Genomic DNA, 22,658 nt, shown 5'->3' on the forward strand with positions numbered 1-22,658 from the left:
TCCTCTGCTGCCCCAAGTGTTTCCAGCTAGTTAGTCATTATAAGTACTCCTTAATTTTAGGAATTTGTGCCTCTGTTTGCATCCTCCCCTCCCCTTTCCTCCACATCCATTTTTCCTTTAATGTCATGTCTTTTAGATTGTAAGCCTTTAGGCACTGACTGCCATCTTGTGCAAGCTGCTCTTGGCAGCCTATTCAGTAAAAATGCATTACAATTAATAAAATAAAGTTTTCCCGTCACAAAAAATGACCCTTCTTGGTGAAAGTCTGATATTTTGCTGCTTTTCTCCACACATGCATCCAATCATCCTCAACTTTCCTTCTTCGCTTCCTGCATGAAGTGGGCAATTAGGGCTACCCTTATAGTATCCCTTTTGTTTCAAGGACATGACAATGGAGGCTCCCTCCCAGGCATCTCTATGTAAATCTGTTCACTTACAAATTTATGTGAATAGAAAACAGGGGTGCAGAGGGCAGCATGGTTAATGCCAGCACCAAACAAAGATTAGTGCCCATCCCAGAGTCCTACATAGGGACTTTTGTCAGCTGCTTTCACACAATCTCAGAGGAGAGTCAGCAATAACTGGGAAAAGGCTCTGTAACAGGCCTACAAGAGAACCAGGGGCTGCCAGGTAAGATTATCTCCCCACTGCTAATCCAGCATCACACTCATTTTCACCTCAAACCGGATAGAGGGCTTGCGGCGTCTTGCCAAGTCAGTGACATAGACCAGGTTGTAGGCAATGTTTTCCATGCAGCCACGGAAGTTCTGCCGATAGGCAAGGCGCTGTTTCTCATGGTTCATCACTCCTCCAAAGAAGATCTGCAGAGGCCAGAACAAGGAGACAGCCACTGAGCTGGGCGCCAAGTAGGCGCATGGCCTCCCAATGTCCACACGCAGAACATGCTCTCGTGGTGCAACAGAGGGGCTGGGGCGTTATTAAAAGGTCCAAGCAGGAAAGAGGAGAAGAGTATTTGATTTGGGCTTTTATTTCAAATCCCTGGTCAAGGCATTGTATAAATACCAGCGCAACTTAGAGCAGCTGACCACCATCCCAGCACATCACCTCTGTGTCAAGGTCAAGCTGCTCAAACTCCCCATTGAGGCGGAACTGCAGGACTTCCCCATCTAGGCTGAAGTTGACATATTGCCTGTAGCGGTCAAGACGAAACTGGTGCCAGTGCTGGTCATCCAGGAGACTTCCCAATTTCATTGTTGTCTCCCCTCCACTAGTGTTCAGTGAACTGTTGCCTGGGGAGCAGAAACACATGTCAACAGGACGGGGCCAACAAAAAAGCAGAGGCAGGTAAGTTTTAAAACTTTTCAATACCCCTCCAAAAACAGACTTTTCCTTTGGGCATTCATTAAGCCAGTGCATGTCCCCAGGGTGGAAGGGGCTGCACTAGTGACCAGGCCCAGTTTTTCATCACTGGAAAGCAAAGCATGTCCCCCCACCACACAACACACACAAATAGAGCAATAGGTCAAGAGCCTCTCGGATCTTGCAACTAGGGAAAAGTTAACATAGGACAGAAGGAACGCTTCAGACAACTTTGGCTTCATGTGGCAGGAGCTTTTAGAGACCCACGCTGCTTGAACCATGTGAGACGAACTCGAAGGCACCATCGCCACCACCATCCTTTTCTTTTCCCTCTTTGTGACTGTACATAGACGGTGTCTGCAGGGGGTGGGGGTGCGCCTGCTTGCTCTGTTATGAGTTTGGCTGTCTTGATTATTCTGACTGGGCCTATCACTATGTTTCTGCCTGATCAACCTGATGTAATGTCACACTCACCAGAAAGTTTGGGGGAAGGCCAGAGAGGCAACTGGAAACAGTTTTGCTATTTGAATTTAGATCACAAAGAAGAGAAATAGGTTCTCAGGATGAAAGGTAGAATGTATTATAAGAAGCCACTGCTGTTTGAATTTAGTCACAAATGGAGAGAACAATGAGTTGACTGGAGGTGACATGTATTTGGGGTGAAGTTGCTCTTTGGGAGATATGATGTGGAATTAGTGGATGTGCTGCCTGCAGAGTCTCCTTGATTCTAATATACACTCATTCTATATTTGTAAACACACAGACACCAAGACAGCCGGAGTCTCCAGTGCTGCTCTATTGGGGAGGGGGGCACACATGCTTTGCTCTCCAGTGCTGGGAAACAGCACCTGCCTACAAGTGCAGGCCCTTCCAGTCCTTGTTCAAATAGACCTGAACCCTGTAGTGTTGTTGCTCTAGGGTTGCTCACTGCTGAGAGAAGTGGGGATTGTGTAACAATACAATTGGAATATATGCAATATAATCATGCCAACTAAGGTTGGGAAGATGTGTCATCGCCCCTCGTTTGGAATTCCACACGGCGGCAGTTATGCCCCTCCCGCCAGCGCCCAACTACTGCCCTTGCAGCTAGCCAGGGCACACTTATCCCTCCCCACCTCACCAAGGCTCATGCTAAGGACCAACTGGGCCTGCCGCAGCTCCACACTGATGTAGTCTCCCTGGGACCCTGCCCCATACATCAAGATGCCCTCGCGCTCCATCGTCTTAAAGTTGAACCCAATGATGTCCTGGGTGGTACAGACAGTTTGGGGGCGGAACCTGTAGGCAATGGCATCATCACCGTCAAAATACAGGACATCAGACTCTGCAGGAAAGAGAAGGAACAAACAGATGAATGGCTGTTGTAAGTCCAGTCTCTTCTTCAAGCAGCCTCCTGACTTACCATGACCAATGTGATCCCAAATGAGACCAACAGCACACTGGGCAGTTCTAAGCTTGCAGGCACACAGAGCTCCCGATCAATGCTAAAGGCCTGGGCCAGTGACCAAGGCTTCTCCCTCTCTCTTGGCCGGTTCACACAACTGAACAGTCATGGAGGGCTGCAGCATGTATGGGTGGCTATTTTGAATATTCAACACCCGGCCACAGTTTGTCGTCTCATGCGGTGGGGGCTGAGCAAGGGTTAAACAACCCTCACATAACCCAGCAACATACCACGGCCTGCCGCCCATGGCCTGCCGCACAACACAACAAACGATAGTTGGGTGTTAAATATTCAAAATGGCTGCCTGGCACCCACCACAGCCTACCATGCCTTAAATAACAGCTGTGGTGAGCTGTTCGATCATGTAAGCCAGGTCTCCCTCTCTCTACCTGCAATACAGTTTTCAAGAATGCCATTCACCATTGCATCAGGCCAGCTTTCCTCAACCATGACTAGAGATGGCCCACCTGGAATGAACTTGGAAACAAGCCCTCCCCCTTCCCTTTCCCAACCCCCATGGTTTGATGAGGAAAACTGAAAAAGAAACAGATGACTCATATTTCCCTTTCATAACAAAGGACTGAAAAAATAATTTCCACAACTGTTTCTACAGAAATATACATTTCTTTTGTATTTGTGTATGATGGCAGATTACAGATCTTTTTAATGTACTATTTCAGCGCTGTTTGGTACAAATAGAAAGAAGCACACTGCAAATGTTTTCCCGCCATTTACTCTTTTCTCAGAGGAAAAAAGAACAGTAATATTTGTCCTATATCTTCCAAATTTCCTGGAATTTTCCAGCAACTTTTAAAAAGAAACATTCATGTTCCCAGAAGAATCACTTACGGTAGTAGCAGCCATAAAGGCCCACTCGTAAACCAATGGTGCCGTGTGGATTCCAAGCCACAGGAATGATGCGGAGGTAGCGAGCCAAGATGGGATAATGAAGTTCATGAAGAACCACACCACTTGCATTCACATTGCCAAAAAACGTCTACGGGAGAAAAGCAAGACATGAAACTACTCGGAGTGACAGTATGAAATGCCCACAGGGATTTGCTCCCACACAAATATGCACATCTCAGATTTCAGAACTAGGCGCCAAGGTGAGGGACCAGGAACTAGCCAGGGCCGAGAAACAATGCAGTGCAACATCTCAGTGGTAGAGCACATGTTTTTCCATGTAAAAACTTCCAGGATCAATCCTCCCTGAAAACTCCAACAGAAGGGACCCAGGTAGCAGGGGCTGGGAGAAGCCAGCACCCAAGCCCTTGAAGTCCTGCAGCCAATCGGAGTACACAAAGATGAGTTACAGGAAACAATAGCCTCAGTATAAGAAGTTCCTTACATCTTCAACTCCAGGACCAAAGTCTCCCACAGCTTTCTGAGATACTAGGTTTTAAAGTCGGTGTTAAAATTGCTACAGGAAAATAAATGTTAGAAACTGAATTTGTTTTGTTTTGCATAATGTATTCTGACAGGCAAAGGGTGGAGCAAAGCAATACAAGTCCACTCCAAGTCCTATTTCTGGCATCTGAAATTTCACCAAACATCGCCCATAAGTTCATCCCGGCAGTCAACAAAAGCTGGAAAGTTGTTCTGAAATAAAATGGAAGTGGAGATGTTTAGAATGTAGAATTCTACACTAACCTGGAAGTAATTCCCACTAAAATATGTTTGTTTTCTTGTAAAAGGAAATTGTTACAAATTGACATACATAGGAGTAGATCTGCTAATAAAAGCAGTCTAGGGGTGCAAGCTACCTCTCATTGAACCTGTATGACTAGAGAGAGAGAGAGAGAGAGAGAGAGAGAGAGAGAGAGAGAGAGAGAGCACGCTTGAATCAGGAGCGGGGCACTGTTTTTCTATCAAAGGTCATGTTCCCTCAGGGTGATCTGTCAGGGGCTGCATGCCAGCAGTGGACAAGGCCACCCTTTCACGCTCTCTTTCCGTCACCTCCCCCCTTTCCTCCCTCTCTCTCCCTCCCTCCTCTTCCCTGCCCAGCAGTTGACAGGGGAGAAAAAGATGGCTCTTGCCTGGGGTCTGAAGTGATTGCTTGCAGAGGACTGCACGAAATTAAGCTGAGGTCCCAAGGTTTCTCACTCCTGGCTTAAATGAATATCGATGTTAAAAAGTTCTGTATTTTGTTACTTGTGGCCACTTGTCATGACCTCAGTGAAAATGCCTGTCAAATGCACCTGCTAACAATGCTTGTAGTAGAGCATCAAATATCAGGTAAGCTGCCCAGCAATAGATAATGGCTACCATTTGATATATGCAAAAATTCTTCATGAAGGTAAATACTGACAACTCAAGGCATAGACAGCATCTTCAGCTCAAACAAGGTCAAAAGGGACAACGTGCATGTATCTGTTAATCATTTTTGTGAACTGCCCAGAGAGCTTCGGCTATTGGGCGGTATAGAAAGGGAATGAATGAATGAATGAATGAATGACCTACCACGGGGATGGGGAACGTGTGGCTCTCCAGACATTGTTGGACTGCAACTCTCATCATCCCACATCACTACGTTGGCTAGGGCTGATGGGAGCTGCAGTCCAACTGCATCTGGAGGGCCACCGTTCACCACCTCTGCTGTGTACCTGCTAATCCTGCAAACTGCCATGCTGGCAGCATTCAAACAGCATGCTCGTGCATCCCCCTCCCCCGCTGCAGTCCTGCATGGCAAGAGGATGAATTCAGAAGCCTTCACTTCTACTTTTGTTTACCCACAGGTTGTCACGTCACTTGGGGCATCTCTTGTTGTTGTTCAGTCGTTCAGTCGTGTCCGACTCTTCGTGACCCCATGGACCATAGCATGCCAGGCCTTCCTGTCCTGCGCTCTCTCCCGGAGCGTGCTCAAGTTCATATTCATTGCATCCGTGATGCTATCTAGCCATCTCATCCTCTGCCGTCCCCTTCTCCTTTTGCCTTCAGTCTTTCCCAGCATCAGGGTCTTTTCCAGGGAGTTTTCTCTTCGCATTAGGTGGCCAAAATATTGGAGCTTCAGCTTCATTATCTGTCCTTCCAATGAGCACTCAGGGTTGATTTCCTTTAGGATGGACTGATTTGACCTCCTTGCAGTCCAGGGGACTCGTAAGAATCTTCTCCAGCACCACAGTTCGAAAGCATCAATTCTTCGGCGCTCAGCCTTCCTTATAGTCCAGCTCTCACAGCCATACATTACTACTGGGAAAACCATAGCTTTGATTAGACGGACCTTTGTCGGCAAGGTGATGTCTCTGCTTCTTACTATGCTGTCTAGGTTGGCCATAGCTTTCCTCCCAAGGAGCAAGCGTCTTTTAATTTCATGGCTACAGTCACCGTCTGCGGTGATCTTGGAGCCCAAGAAAGTAAAATCTGTCACTGCTTCCATTTCTTCCCCTTCTATATGCCAGGAAGTGATGGGGCCAGATGCCATGATCTTAGTTTTTTTAATGTTGAGTTTCAAACCAGCTTTTGCACTCTCCACTTTCACCCTCAACAAGAGGCTCTTGAGATCCTCTTCGCTTTCTGCCATTAGGGTGGTATCGTCTGCATATCGGAGGTTGTTGATAATTCTCCCAGCAATCTTAATTCCGACCTCTGATTCATCCAACCCGGCATTTCTCATGATGTACTCTGCATATAAGTTAAATAAGCAGGGTGACAATATGCAGCCTTGTTGTACTCCTTTCCCAATTTTGAACCAATCGGTTGTTCCATGTCTGGTTCTTACTGTTGCTTCTTGACCCTCGTACAGGTTTCTCAGGAGACAGGTAAGGTGGTCTGGTACTCCCATCACTTTAAGAATTTGCCAGTTTGTTGTGATCCACACAATCAAAGGCTTTAGCGTAGTCAATGAAGCAGAAATAGACGTTTTTCTGGAATTCTCTTGCTTTCTCCATGATGCAGCGAATGTTGGCGATTTGATCTCTAGTTCCTCTGCCTCTTCTAAACCCAGCTTGTACTTCCGGTAGTTCTCGGTTCGCATACAGCTGAAGCCTAGCTTGTAGGATTTTGAGCATCACCTTGCTGGCATGTGAAATGAGCGCAATTGTGCGGTAGTTTGAACACTCTTTGGCGTTGCCTTTCTTTGGAATTGGAATGTAAACTGACCTTTTCCAGTCTTGTGGCCACTGTTGAGTGTTCCAGATTTGTTGGCATATTGAATGCAGCACTTTAACCGCATCATCTTTTAGGATTTTAAATAGCTCGGCTGGAATACTGTCATCTCCACTAGCTTTGTTGTTACTAATGCTTCCTAAGGCCCACTTGACTTCACTCTCGAGGATGTCCGGCTCAAGTTCAGTGACCACACTATCATGGCTATCAGGGACATTCAGATCTTTCCTGTATAGTTCTTCTGTGTATTCTTGCCACCTCTTCTTAATCTCATCTGCTTCTGTTAGGTCCCTGCCTTCTTTGTCCTTTATCATGCCCGTCTTTGCACAAAACGTTCCCTTGAGATCTCCAATTTTCTTGAAGAGATCTCTAGTCTTTCCCATTCTGTTGTTTTCCTCGATTTCTTTGCATTGTTCATTTAAGAAGGCCTTCTTGTCTCTCCTTGCTATTCTCTGGAACTCTGCATTCAGTTGGGTATATCTTCCCCTTTCTCCCTTGCTTTTCGCTTCCCTTCTTTCCTCAGCTACTTGTAAAGCCTCATCAGACAGCCACTTTGCTTTCTTGCATTTCTTTTTCTTTGGGATGGATTGAGTTGCTGCCTCCTGAACAATGTTACGGACCTCCGTCCATAGTTCCTCAGGCACTCTGTCTATCAGGTCTAATCCCTGAAATCTATTCCTCACCTCCACTGTATATTCATCAGGGATATGATTTAGGTCATACCTGAACGGTTTAGTGGTTTTCCCGACGTTCTTCAATTTAAGCCGAAATTTTGCAAGAAGCAGCTCATGATCTGAGCCACAGTCAGCTCCAGGTCTTGTTTTTACTGACTGTATGGAGCTTCTCCATCTTTGGCTGCAAAGGACATAATCAATCTGATTTCGATATTGACCATCTGGTGACGTCCATGTGTAGAGTCGCCTCTTGTGCTGTTGGAAAAGAGTGTTTGCTATGATCAGAATGTTCTCTTGGCAAAACTCTATTAGCTTTTGTCCTGCTTCATTTTGTACACCAAGGCCATGCCTGCCTGTTATCTCAGTGATTTCTTGACTTCCTACTTTAGCATTCCAATTCCCTATGATGAAGAGGACATCTTTTTTTGGTGTTAGTTCTAGAAGGTGTTGTAGGTCTTCATAGAACCGATCAACCTCAGCTTCTTCGGCCTCAGTGGTTGGGCATAGACTTGAATTACTGTGATGTTGAATGGTTTGCCTTGGATTCGTACTGAGATCATTCTATCATTTTTAAGATTGTACCCCAGTACTGCTTTTCCCACCCTTTTGTTGACTATGAGTGCTACTCCATTTCTTCTAAGGGATTCTTGCCCACAATAGTAGATATGATGGTCACCTGAATTAAATTCGCCCATGCCTGTCCATTTTAGTTCGCTGATTCCCAAGATGTCGATGTTCAATCTTGCCATCTCATGTTTGACCACCTCCAGCTTACCTTGATTCATTGATCTGACATTCCAGGTTCCTAAACAATATTGTTCTTTACAGCATCGGATTTTCTTTTCACCACCAGACACATCCACAGCTGAGTGTCCTTTCGGGTTTGGCCCAGCCGCTTCACTCTTTCTGGCACTACTTGGAAATACCCTCTGCTCTTCCCCAGAAGCATATTGGACACCTTCCGACCTGAGGGGCTCATCTTCCGGCGTCATATCTTTTAGCCTTGTGATACGTTCCATGGGGTTTTCTTGGCAAGAATACTGGAGTGGGTTGCCATTTCCTTCTCCAGTGGACCACATTTTGTCAGAACTCTCTGCCATGACCTGTCCGTCTTGGGTGGCCCTGCACGGCATAGCTTATGGCTTCACTGAGTTACGCAAGCCCCTTCGCCACAACAAGGCAGTGATCCATGAAGGGGGGGCATCTCTACACCAGACTAAAATCCTGCATTTAGAACAGGGCTTTCTGCTTCCGTTTTAAATGCAGGGTCACCACTGACTCCCTTTACATGTGCTTCCTCCCCGTATCTGAGTCTTCCATGATCTTTCATTGACCTCACTCCTCTTCTTGCCGCTTTTCCTCTTTTCACAGAGGGAACTCAAGTGGAACACAACAGGGTAATCTGATAGCTCATTATCTGCGATCTATTTAAAAATGGAACAAAGGGCATTTAGTGCAGGAGACGCCCTGGAGGGTCACCGTGTCATGTAAAGAGCCCGCCAACTTCCATGAAGGAGCAATCTCAATCGCAAGATAAAAGCTCCGTGTGAAGAAAGCTTTGGACTGACAAACTGTGGTGAATGTTAACTATAATTATTTTAGAACAAGTCAATGTCAAACTGTGGCTTATGAAGCTGGGTTGTTTAAAACTAACCACAGTTAATGTTAATCACAGATCTGTGTCCAGACAATACTGTGGTTGAGTAAAGACAGAAGCAAATGCTTCCAAACTCATCTCGGCTGCACAAGAGAAGGAGAGCAAACACTCGAGTCTGAGGCTTGGTGCAGCTTGCTTATATCATGCTAAACTATAGTTTAGCGTGACATCTGGATTCAGCCTATGTGTCATATGTACACAAACAATAATGAAATACAAAAAAGACATTTGCCATCATCTAGTGATCATTTTTGTGCTGTTATAAAATTAGGATTTGGTTTCATTGATAACTGTATTTTGCTATTTTATCTCTAACAAAACTTTACAGATGGTGAGAACAGACTAAAATCCATTCATTCCTGTTCGAACTTTTGACATTTTGTTACGCCACTATCAAAATTTCCAGAAGAAAAAAAATTATAATTTCAGAGCAGCAGATGTCTCGGCAAAAGTGGATTAAACAGTCAACAAAAAAGAGCTCAATGAACCTAGATGCATCCATCATTTCAATGAGACATTGGAAGAACTTTGGAGGGATAACACTGTGATCACAATTACAGAAGGAAGACAAAATCTGGTAAAATTGCTGACATCCTGTTAGGTTATCATATCATTATATCTGTGATGTTCACTGCTTTGCTACTATGTCTTGGCTTAATCAACCTCACAGGATTGTTGTAAGGATAAAATGGGATAACCCCATGTAAACTCCCAGAGAAGGTTGGAGGAAGAGTGGTATACAAGTGAGATAAATACATTACTACCAGCTTTCCATTTGGGAAGTGTAAATCAACAGCATTTCTACACCTCTACAGATATCCATCAGTTTGGATTATAACAAAGTGCTACTACTGAGGAGTGAATTGAAGCTGGGTGCAAAATGCCGATGTCTTTGTGAGGAGAGAATCTGAAATGAAACCCTAAACATAACGCCATACGAACATTACATAAAGAAAATAACTGTGGCAAAGACTGACTTGGGCACTGAAAATTTATCTCTAGCTGTGAACACTGCACGTTATCACTTACCTCAAGTACATTTTCAATGTGTGACATGGAAAAAATGCTATGAAGTGCTGAGCCTGATTCGCAATTCAACACTGTAAAAATATAAATAAACTACAACCAGATGAACTCAATGGGAGGTTTGCACCAGCCACCTTATTGAACATGATTCAAAACTAGCCTGGAAAAACTATGTGGTACACCATGAACAAGCCATGCTTAATCGTTTCAGAGGTACAATGGTTTGCAAGAACTGCAGTGGGAGAGGCTACACAAGTATAGTTCAGATTAATAGTCAAAGGACTGTGTGGAGGTATTTTGCTTGAAATAACATTTGTGACAAACCCCTAGATTCTGATTTAGCTCCACAGTACTCAACATTATAAGCCCATATATTTTTGCACTCTTATCTTCTATAGAAGTACTATGTTGCACTCCAGGTTATTCATCTGGTTAGGGTTTCTACTCTATTGGTAAGACTCCATTGCTCTATTTTTACTGATTTCTTAGGTTTTTTTAGAATGTCAGTGCTTGATTGACTTTATATACGATTACTATTGTTGCAAGCTACTGTGAGAGCTTTATTAGGCTGAATTAAAATGTGAAAGGCTTCATTACAAATTTGAAGTGCAATCTACAATTTTCTGCATACATTTTTGTGCATATTTTCATTACCATGTATTGTGGATAGGGCACACATCCATATTATCTCGTGTAACTAACGAGTGAAATATTTTTTGTGGGAATCGATTCAAGGTTTGGCTCGTCATTTGCTTATATCTCCTATACAAAAAATCAGTGCTTGAAACCTATGACTGCAAAAGCTTGAGACTCACAAACTCCTGCATATACAAGTTCTGCTGTAATGTGTGCACACTTATGGAAGCACCTATGGGTCCCGGACACTGCCACCCCCTCTCTTTGTTTGAGGGCAGCGGCAGCAACTCCTTTCTCACCCAATTGCTCCCCTGCTGGAAATAAGGCTTCCAGTTGCTGGGATGGTCACCATAGAGGACGATGTAGCGTGTCACCCAGTTGTAGGTATTGAAGACGCCCTGAGTGGCGATGCTTTTAATGTGGGCTTTCTTTGTCAGGTCAATCTGGAGCCATGGCTGTTTGTCTTGGGGGTCAGGTGACCAGCCACCAGCACCTGTACAAGAGAGTGCAGAGAGGACAGAAGCATGAGACATGGTTCCTTTCTGTATGCTCCAGAACGGAAGCATATACACTGCCACCTAGAGCTCTCTGCTACAGGTCTGGGCATGCCCTTGGGGCTCTGTATGATGCCCCAGAATCACTCAACACATTGCTCCCTCACAGTCCCTGCCCTCTTAGCAGGATCTTAGACTGTGACAACTCAGCTCTCTGCTCTGTATTGTTTAAACCAAATATTAACATAATGCATACTAACACTATGAAACCCATCACAGGATATCAAGATGATCACCAGCATAACTGACTTTTTAGAAAAAACAAGTAAAAATATCTATTACATTTATTTTTTCCCTTCCTCCAAGGTGCTCAGAACAGTAAACATTTGGAGGATCAGTTGTTCAGTGTTTAGAGACCACGTATATCTCTGACTGCTGAATACAGTAACAGTTAACCATAAGGGAGAGATTCCACTTTCATGCTTTACTTGTGGGAGAGGGAGCATAGCTCAGTGGCAGACCCCTGCTGCGCATGCAGAAGGTCTCAAGTACGCCAGCATCTCCAGGTGGGGCTGGAAAAAATCCTGCCTGAAACCCTGGAGAGCTGCCACCAGTCAGTGTCAACAGTACTGGGCTGGATGGACCAGAGGCCTGACTCAGTATAAGGCAGCTTCCTAGGTTCCTAACATCCTTAAGGCACAGGTCCAAGTCGGGAAGACAATCCACAGAGCTAAATGGACCACTGGTTAATGCCACTGGACTGGAGAGAACTGGGGGTCTCTGAACTCACCATAAATCCGAGCAAATGTGGCAGCACGGAAGATGCTGGATCGAGAGGATGCACCAAGATTCCATGTGTAGAGGGGGCCAACGAGTTCATCGTCACAACGTCCTGAAGTGGCAGGAGGAAGAGTGGGAAGAAGTCGCCATTCCAGCCAAACTATAAAAAAAGCCTGAGCACCACAAACAGGTGCTCAGGTGCAGGTTTGGAAGCAACAACCTCTGGCTTTGAAGCCCTGGCCTGCTAATACCACACATGTATAGACTAGCTGTGGTTAATTAGTGAGGAAAGGCACTCCAAGCCAGGGACGGATGCAGCGACGATCCTAAGATAAATAGTGACTTGGGTGAGGAGTGCCTTTGGTGCCCCTCCCCCACTGCCCATGGTCAGCTTTACAGGGACATCCAGTGGGTTTTTGAGGCCTGGTGCAGGTGTGATGTTGGGGGCTCTGCTGCTGACCCCTACAAGGACCCATGCATACCTGTGAAAAGCTGGGGGGCACATACAAGGATTACTGGATGTACAGACTACATCTGCAGCTCCTCTTTGCCCTGGCATCAATGACAGATGTGCTTCCATTTTTCGTACATGGGGATAAGGGAACAGGGACCCAGTTGTGCTTCTCCTGAGTACCTCCTCCCAATTCCAAGCCCCTTCCGGCAGACCTTCCTTCTGCTACCTGGGTCTCAGCCCAGGTTGTGGCCTGCTGCTGGCCTTCTCCACTACTCAGGAAGGATTCCTCCCTGAATGCCTAGCCTCACACCACTCCTACATCTTTTTTATTTTATTATTATGTATATAGTGCTTATAGTGTTTACTGCATTCGGTAACGTTGCCTCAAAGTAAGCTGTGTTCCACTGACTTTTACATAGCACAAATTACATCAAAGTGGAAATTTAAAATGAAACCTACTTTAGAGCTAATTGAAGGAAGGTCATTTTCATAGTTAGTACCCAAACAACCTGTAGAACCTTGGGGGGGGAAAAAGGCTACAGACACTTGCTTTTTGCCATCCTGACTCCCTGCAGACAGCACATTAAAAGAAACAGCCAGTGAGCTCAGCTTGGTGCCCACTCAGCTCAGCTTGTCCCCCACCCCCAGCTTGGTGCCTGAGGCACCCACCTAGCTCACCCACCCTCAAGGCTGGTCCTGGATGGATGAATCTGTCAGCTTTGCTTTCTCCTGCACACAAATTTTTTAAATCTCATATTCCATCCTGAATATGAAGAAATTTGTGAATTTTGGTAAATCCTTATCAAAAATGAACTGAAATAAAGTTTGGACCAATCTGCAATTCAAGTAGGTACAGCGTGGGGAGGAGCCTGCTTGCCACACAGCTGTTAAAGATGAAGAGCCTGTCAGAAAAGAGAGTTGGCAACCCTAATTCAACACGAATGCATCTGAATACACAGGGATTCAAACCCAGACTTCTAACAGCCCTGGACATGGATGGACAAATCTGTCAGTTCTGGTTTCGCCCACAATCCTTTTTTTTAAATCTCACATTCTTTCCATCCTCAATATGAAAAAATGCACATTTTGATAAATTCTTATCAAAAACAAATCGAAGAAGATTCTCGCCCTTCCCTTCTCTATTCAGGCTCGGCCTACACATTCTGCTCTGTTATTACCTCACATCCAAGCCAGGCTCCAGGGCTGAAGCCTCAGCAAGAAAGCCCTGGCTGCTTGCTCTACTCAGCACCCACAAATGAAGCTGGCCCCCACAGCACAGCCCCCAGCCCGATCTCAGACACCCAGTTTTCTGAGAAGTTGGTGGTCAAGAGTGAGGGGCAGGGCAGCTCCAGAACTGTCTCCCAGAGATGACAAGACACAGACAGACACACCTGGCAGGCTGCCTCCTCAGCCTGTCACTGCTGCAGAGCGCAAAGGCTGCCTAGGAGCAGCGCTGGCCAGAGCGCCCGCCCTCCTTTCCTCCAGGTTTTTTTCCCTCTCCACTGCAGAGAGCGGCCGACACGCCCTTGCAGGCTCAGCTCCTGCCGGCATCTGTTCGAGAGCAAGATGGTCTTGCTCCTGCATCCCTATCAGGCTATGAGACAGCAGAACAAGGGGGCGGCAGACAACCCCCGGGGGGGGGGCACCCCTGCATCTCTAAGCAAGTAATAAAGGGCTGGAGCAGACCAAGGGCACAGGGAGGCGACCAGCAGCCCTCCCAGGCAATCCAGGCATCCCCCCCACTCCACCCCCCCGTCCGATGTCCCCGTGCACTCATTAGGGCGGCGCCCAAGCCAGAGCGCGCGCACAGCTCGCTTTCCTCGGACTGCCCAGCAAGAGCCAGCCACGAAGTGGAAGTCGGCAGAAGTCTCTGCAAAGTCCGCTCCAGCCTGCAGGCCGATGCAGAGGGAACGACCCAGGAACGTTTCCCGCTTGGCCAGGCCCCGCGGAGGGTGGGAAGGGGGCCGCCTGCGCCTTGCCCCACCAGTGCGCGGAGAGGGGCCAAGCAGGGGACGGGCGCAGGCCTTTGGCCATCCACGCCGACGCGCAGCACGCGCCGAGCGCCGAAGCAGCGCGGGGAGAGCACGTCCAGCCCCGCACCTCCCAGAGGCTGAAGGCGCGCCCTTGCTCTGCTGCCGTCCACAGGGCACCGCCGCGGGGGGGCGACGACGACGGCATCCCCCTCACACATGTCCTTGACAGCTGGCCAGGCCCTCTGCCTCGCCTCGCCTCGCCCCGCCCGACCAGGCCCCAGCATCCCCCGATGTGCTGGAACTGGAGGCAGCAGGGCTCCCTGCCTGGAATGGATGCAAACACCCCGGCCTTTCCCCGGGCAGGGCAGAAATCACAGACGTCCCGCCCGAGATCCCAACGCATCACCCCTCGGGTGGGTCTCGGCTCCCTCCGGTAGCATAAGCAACGAACCAGGAGTGCCGCTGCTGCTACCGGCGACCCCAGGGATGAGCCGCCGCCGCCACCCGTCCGAACTCTGGAGACCCGCACGCACAACTGCCGCTAGGTGCGAGACCCCCAGCGGCCGCCCTCCTCGAATGCTCCGCGCGCATCCCGCCGCCCTCCTGCGCTGCCCGTCCCCCGCCGCGACCCTTTTTCCTTCCCGCCCGGCCCGATCCACGCTGCTGATACTGCTGCCGCAATGCAGCTGAGGCCGCCGCGCCTCGTCCCGGGACACTCACGTGTGAACCAGCTACAGCCGCGGAGCTGCAGGAGAGCGGCGAAGGCGAGCAGCGAGAGCAGCAAGCGGCCACCCATGCTGGAGCCAAGACGCTAGCTGGCTCGGTGCGCCCCGACGCCCGGCCACGCCGCACGTGCGCCCTGCCCGCCTCCGCCTGCTGGCCGGAGCAGACAGGCGCGCGCCTCCGACGGGGCGGCGCGCCAGCGAGCACCCACTTCAGAGCACCTCCGGCTTCTCCTCCGGGCAGCGCTCGCCCCTGCTCCCCCCGCCCCATCTCAGAGATCACTGAAGAAGATGGACAGAAAAGCACTCTGCACACGTTCAGAGGCACTCTCTCTTGGCCAGGAACATCCAGCTAAGCAGTAGCGCCTAATTTATTTAGATTTGTTTATTCGTCATGTTTGTTTCATACCCTGGCTTTCTTCCAGAGAACTAAAGGTGACCGTGGGTGGCCAGATGTGCAGTGGATAGGGAAAGCATACAGCTCCACTCTGTTTATTAACTATCCAAGGACTGAATACTGCCACTGAAAATTGGTGGCCCGCCCCTGGAGTATCCCATTTAACAACACCAGTTCCTCCAGCACACTTTAATTCAGGCATGAGTCTAGTCCAGTGGTGTAGTGGTAAATTTGGAAGTGCAGACCGTCATCATGACAGTCCCCAGAGCCATGCCCCCAAGGAGAGTCCAAAAATTGAGGCTGCTGTGTTGTTCCATATCAACAAACCAGTTTTAGCAGTTTTCATCTCCACCAGGAGCAAATCTTTGATAAAGCTAATGGGTCTTAATTGCCCATTCAATACCAAGCCACCCAAAATACTTTGCACTGCAACGGGGAACAATATATTGTTTCCACCCAGCTAAGCTCCGAGGGAACAGGGAAGTCTGAGCGGGGTGGCAAGTGACGTCCAGGGATGGCGGAGGATTCCGCCACGGATTTCAGTGAGGCCGAATGCACTGGCATTCGGCACCCCGAAATCCATGGTGGAACGGCCTGCCACCCCCACCCCCAGCCCGCGGATCTCCCCCGGGATGAGACTTACCTGGGGCAGATGTTCCGGACGGCAGTGGCTTCGGCGGCGGCTTCAGCGGCGGCGGCTGGTCTTTCGACCGGCTGCCGCAGCCGCCATTTGCAGTCTGGTCTTTGGTGTGATAGGCTACGTAAGTCTTTACACAGCCTATCACGTCTGGGTCAAAACAAAACAAAACGGCGTATGCAAATGGCGGCGGCTACGGCGGTCGCCATTTGCATTCCTTATTTTTTGCCATTTTAGTCTACGTAAATATTTACGTAGGCTAAAACAGCGAATAAAAAAGGAACGCAAATGGCATAGCCGCTGCCATTTGCGTAAGCCGTTTTTTAAATTATTATTATTACCCAGACGTGATAGGTTATGTAAAGACTTATGTAGCCTATCACGGCTCCCTGGCTGGACGCAAATGGCGGCCACTACGGCGGCCGCCATTTGCGTCTGCACCAGCCAATCCGTGGCCGGAAATCCAGCTGCGGACAGCCCTGGCCTGCCGGCTGCTCTGCGGAGCCGCCGCAGAGCAGAGCCGGCCGTCGAGGATTCCGGGGGGAGGGACGGAGCGCCTCCCACCCCACACGAACAGAATCCGCAAAAAGGTAAGTGACTTTCGTACATCCCTAGTGACGTCAGTGTCCCTGCTAAGCCGGTGCTGCATCCCTGTGAGCCTGTCCACTACACCTGTGCAGCCCCTGTCCCCGCTTCACCAAACACATGTGTGGACATTATATAGAAGGGGTGGGGAACCAGTGGCCCTCCAAATGTTGTTGGACTCCAACCCCCATCATCCCTGCCCATTGGCCATGCTGGCTGGGACTGATGGAAGCTGAAGTCCAAAAACAGCTGGAGGGCCACCGGTTCCCTACTCCTGCTCTATTGGCAGGTAGGTCTAAGCTTATCTAGTTTGATTCCAGCGAGCCTCCCTGCCTAGAAATGGCCCCGCTCTCTAGTAGTGTTGTGAAAAAAGGGGTAATGAAACTGGATCATCCCACCCGAACATTCTGAAAACTTATATGTGTTTCCACCAAATCTTTCACATATATTTATGCCAGAAATTGAGATTCTGAATCACATTAGTGGCTGAGTATTCAGTATTTAATTTCTCAAAAGAGAGCTGATGGGGTCATTCAGTCTTACGTGTGGAACACAACTTTTTGTTACATAATAGAAGCTTGTTCCTTAAACCTTTCATTTGATATCTGGTTGCAGTTATTCACTGCAAAGGAAAAGAACCGCCTTTTCATCCTTGCGTGGCACATTCTAAGGCTGATCCTAGGCACTAAAAGCAGGTTCCAAGGCATAATGTGTGTGTGCTTCCTCCAGCGCTTAATTTTTAAAATGCCAGCATTGGGGAGGAAATGCACCTACAAGCCAGTGAGAGAAAGGAGAAGCCCTGCATTTATGATGAAGATATTATAATGAGCTTTGGGCTTGGTCTGGATGGTCCCCTGGAGGTCCCTTTCAAGCCATGGTGCTTCCAGACATAGGACTCTATAGTGCCACCTATCCAAAGGCATTGCGTAGCTATTCCATCTTTCCCTCCGTCACAGATTTTTTGTGGGAAGAAGAAAAAAAAAAGGAAGAAGTGGTGGGAAAAAACAGCAGGGCTACAAGTGGAAGGCAACAATGTCTGGACCCCTGTAAATTCAATGGATTAGGGAAGGCGACAGTGCCAGAAAAGCCTCCTCTGGAAGCACCCCCCAGTGATTCTGTGTTTGTGACAAGGACAGAGTTAATGAAATGGGTAGGACAGCTGGGGATTGCCCTGATAGCTTTGCAGGGCTGACCAAAGACAAGTTGCTTCCTGAGACAGACTCCCCCCCACCCCCCAGCTCCATCCTCCTCCTCACCCCAGTCTGCAGCAGACAGCAGTGCAGCAACTGCTGGTCCTCTCAAGCCTCAAGGCAGCTGTAAGAGCGCCGGTTTTCCTGCCAGGGCAAAGTGGCAGGGACAGCGCTCTGATGGCTGAGTCTGACGGCACCTCAGATCTCGCCCCACAATACCTCACTATGGGCAAGGCAATGGAAAATGTTTTTTTTTCAGGTTTTTCCCACAGAACCTAAAGATTTAGGTAGCTATGGAGCTGTTTAGACTCTTAAAACTTCACCATACCAGGCTTTTTATCCTGCAATTTACCGAGGCTTCTGCTTCCAGATTCTTTGTGGGATTAAGATTGGCTGCTTACATGGGCTGACACGAGCTATTTTTTTTCAGGGCTGTCTTTCTCAGCAAGTTCTTGGCAAGTTCTATATGTTTCATTTTACAGCCACTACATGGCATTGTGCTTATAGCGCAACTCCGTCATTATACACTGCTGATATATCGGATTAATGTTCCATAACGGGTTATCACCGATCTTTTAAAAAGCGGGATAAAGGTCAGAAAGCATGGGAGATGCCCTGGAGGTTGACGACATTCTGTAAAAGACCCGCAAACTTCCCAGAGTGACCAGTCATGAGTATGCAATAAAAGCCTCATGTAGAAATGCTCTTACACTTTAGAACTTGCCAATAATATTAAAACTTCCTGAAGTTAGAACTTACATTTTTTTTCTGAACTTGGGACTTTGTCTTATTTCTGAAAATTGGGCTTGGAATCATTTCCAGACTTAAAGCTATCTTAGAACCAAACTTGGTTGACCCTATTAATCCCAAATTTTGTTAACCTCTTAAGTGCCATTAGGTTTTAGATTCTAGAACTGGGTGAAAGGTTTGGATTTAAAATTTTAGACTTCATGGAATATTTTTATAACTGATGTGACAAGGATTAACCCCTTAAGTCCCAGAAATGTTTTTATGTAGACCACTTAATTTTTACTTTTAGACTTTCATTTTTTTCACTTGAACTTCTACATTCAAGGACATAGGTGTCAGATTTAATTCTTCACATGCCTAGCGGAACCTAGGCCACAATCCTATGAGATGCACCCCCAATGATCATAAGCCCCTGAAATCAGAGGCTTATGATCATCCAGTGCAGGGCGGGCAGAGTGGCAGAGGTGATCTTTGCCTCCCCATCCTCCCTCCTTTCGCTAGATGGGTTTTTTTGCCTGTCTAGCTGGGGCGTTTCGGAGGCGAAGGGAAGGAGGCTGGAGAGGTCTTGGGAGAACTTGTATCCTGGCCTTTCCAGTTTCCTCCCCCGCCCCCGAAATGCCCCCTTTTCCTCTTCTCCAAGGTGAAGTTCCCGACCGTGGAGAACAGCTGGCGTGGTTCTTTCCACGCTGGCTGAGTGGGGGAGGGGTCAGAGCTCTGATCCCCCCTCCGAGGTCGGAGTGCTGTCTCCAGCCTCGGATTGGGGAATCTGAAATGTCCCATGGCCCCTCCTCAGACACTGTTTAGGGGACATCAGAATGCTCCCTTAGTAATGCTTTAGCTTAGCTTTTTACATTCAAGTGCAGGAGAAAGTCAAGGGTAAGTTAGACATTTAGCATGTTTTAGTTACCTTTACAACGCAAGAAGAGCACAGGAGGGTACTGAGGGGGAGTCATATTATCCAAACAACAATGCTAGGAGCTCAGTTTGCTACCTTGCTTGCTACATTTGTAGTGCCAGTTTTGTCGACTGCAATCCTTTAAGTTAACCTTAAATTTGTTAATTCTTTTTCACTGCTAATAACGTAATCACAAAGAAGCTTCTAAATTATGCTCATGTAACCACCACACTAATTTGCTTAATTTTTTGTAATTTTCTTAAATAAAATGTTTAACACGTTTCAATTTCCTTTTGAGCCTGTGGTGATGTTTGCCTGTTTAGACTTGGCTTGATACTGGCGTTACAAGCTCCCACCCACAGCCTTGTAAACAACAGTGAATGAAGGCTGGGGGTCGCTGGAACAGAGCCCTCTCCCTCTTGGCTTATTTTCCCTCTGACCTGTTCCCCGTACTCCACCCCCCTGCACCTCTTGCCCCTACATTCCCTTTCTTTTCCTCCTCCCATGAGTGTTAGGGAACTCTGCATTAGCCAATCCTCTCCTCCTGTGCTACCATCCCAGTCGCCCCCTCCCCCTGCAGAATGGAGCATCATCATTTTGGGTTTCAGGAACTGGCCTTGCCGAGAATGTAGCAGGGTACAGTTCTAAAGGAGGCTTGCAGGTTTATTCTCATTATTATGCTTGTGTTTAAAGTTATATTGCTCTACCAAGTTAACTCCCCACAAGTCAGCTTGTGCATTTACAATTCTTATTTGTAATCAATAAATGTGCGAAGTGACGTTATCCTGATATCTTGTGTGTGTGTGGACCCCTGGGTGGGGAGGTCTCCTCTTAGGGTGTCTCTACATTAAGCAAAAAACATACATCCTTTCTGGGGCTTTCTGCTTTTGCTTTCTTAGTGGGATTAGGATGGGCTTCTTTACCCAGCAGACACGTAGCTTGCATAGAGGAAGGGTCTCCCTCCCTTTCTGGCATGTGTGCAAAGAAGCAGGTCCCTGTAGGTTTAACGAATGCGTGCCCATGAGAACGTGAACAAGGGTATACGCCTGCCTGCATAAATGGGAGCACATTTGGTAACCAGACTTAATTTGAGCCAGATGCTAGTGGTATTTCAATCCTTGAATGTGTTTCTAATGCCAGGTCCGATGTCTGGGCTACATGGAGTTTTGAGAAAGACTGCTACTGAGTGAAGGATTTTGCATTTTGAACCTCAACATCTCTCTTGCTCATAATAACCACTAAGAAGGGCTCTGCTTGCTATTCACCTGTGGGACCAAGGAGGGAGAAATGGGCAACAGCAGAGCTGTTGGGGTCTGAGGAGAAAATCCGAACGGTCACGCACACCAACACCAGACACTGAGAAGTTCTCCTATGCCAGCTTCCTTAAAATGAATGGGAGCACAGGGGCCTATCATAAAAGCAGGGGAGGCAGCAAGGAAATAGGGGCCATGTTGCCCTGAGTGTTGGCAGTATCCGAGAAATCAGTCGGGCTCTGCCTGCTGTGACAGATGGGTGGCTGGTTTGCAATCAACCAGCAGATTAAACCTTGGGGGAGTTTCGTGGCTTCTGTCTTATCAGCTAAAGCAGTGAAAGGTACACAGAACCGATTCCATTTCTGGCTCCTGTTGTTATTTTCACCCCCACTGAGGCAGGACGATGGCTACTGCTGAGAGGCCTAGAGAACGGCCCCCAGCCCCGGTGCCCTCCATCCATAGCAAGGTCATCCACTGCCCTGGAACACAAAGAGCAGGGGGAAGAATGAAGACATCCCACCTAATCATGCATCCAAGCAGGAAACATGGGAATCACACAGGGTCTGGGGAAAACGTGGAGCTTGATAATCCTGACAGGGGTTCCCCTGACCACTGTGACTAACTGAATTGATTTCTATATAGAAAAATTATTTATCTGCACATGGAATGACTGACATGTCATTACTACAGAAGGGTTTTTAATTCCTAAAAGCATATTTCTGGAAGTATATTACAGAGATAATACTAGATTTTAGCATTGTTACGTTACTCATATATTAATGATGATTAGAAAAGAAAAAAAATCCTTATGGTTACTTTATGGGGGTAGAGCTAAGCTTTGAGATCTAATACAAGGAGATCACCAATATAACCTATCTTCCCACTCCTGCCACTGTCCCTCTCTGTTCTAGGACGTAATGTGATCAAAGCCCAGGCCCAAATCCTGTCTTTAGTAGTAGGGCTTAGCTCAGGCTGATATGATATGATAGGTAGCGTCTCTGGTCATCTCTAGCGTGTTTTTCCTTTCCACGGAGTAATTTGCATTTGGATCACTTTCAGTTTGAAATTAAGGACCAGTGCTTCTAAGTCACTGAATATGGTTTCATCGCATGCTTAAATCCTGAAGCTAGCAAGAGTGAGGTCATTGTTCCTATGAATCTGTGTCAAGTATATGAGAAACGCCAGGGTCAGTGACCTGTACTTAAGAGATGCAAACTTGAACTAGCGTGAACTAGATGGGCCATGTGGAGCTGGCAGAAGTTGGGGGAAATGGTAAGAAAATCATGAGTGGTACATGAGCTTTGGAGGGGGTGCTGGGGATGTCAGCACCAGATGGCCAGGGGGTCCAGTTAAATAGCAATTAAATTAATATCCTGACCTTTGTTCCATATTATACGGAAGCTTCCGCTTCCACACAAATGCTTACAAAGACATTTATCTGTCTATCATGTATCTATATCATGCAACCTACAAGTGGCATAAAGTTAAATGATATAGTTAATTGTTTTAGCAAGGAGGAGAGATGGAAGAGATCTTGTACAAAGAAAGGGGAAATGAAAAGTAGTGATGTGGGTTTTCTGGAAAATTTTGAACTGGAAAATTTTCCAATGCAAATTTGGCTAATTTGCATAGAGTAATTTGCATTTGGATCACTTTCAGTTTGC

The 22,658-nt window shown here is 47.4% G+C and overlaps 1 protein-coding gene across 1 annotated transcript in view; it reads right to left on the bottom strand.

Moving 5' to 3' along the window:
• Nucleotides 1-15,569, bottom strand: part of CNTNAP1 (contactin associated protein 1) — a 48,411-nt gene extending 32,842 nt beyond the window's left edge. Inside the window, exons 1-7 of the mRNA XM_084857354.1 lie at nucleotides 15,286-15,569; nucleotides 12,149-12,250; nucleotides 11,164-11,357; nucleotides 3,614-3,761; nucleotides 2,441-2,644; nucleotides 1,066-1,250; nucleotides 678-821 (exon numbers count right to left, since the gene is read on the bottom strand). Of these exons, the coding sequence (XP_084713480.1) occupies nucleotides 678-821; nucleotides 1,066-1,250; nucleotides 2,441-2,644; nucleotides 3,614-3,761; nucleotides 11,164-11,357; nucleotides 12,149-12,250; nucleotides 15,286-15,361 (1,053 nt within the window). The 5' untranslated portion in view covers nucleotides 15,362-15,569. The remainder of the gene's footprint in view (nucleotides 1-677; nucleotides 822-1,065; nucleotides 1,251-2,440; nucleotides 2,645-3,613; nucleotides 3,762-11,163; nucleotides 11,358-12,148; nucleotides 12,251-15,285) is intronic.
• Nucleotides 15,570-22,658: the final 7,089 nt, after the last annotated feature.

Source organism: Heloderma suspectum, chromosome 5, assembly GCF_057233095.1.
Source record: "Heloderma suspectum isolate Gila_16-S chromosome 5, 16-S_ref, whole genome shotgun sequence".
Classification (NCBI taxonomy): Eukaryota; Metazoa; Chordata; class Lepidosauria; order Squamata; family Helodermatidae; genus Heloderma; species Heloderma suspectum.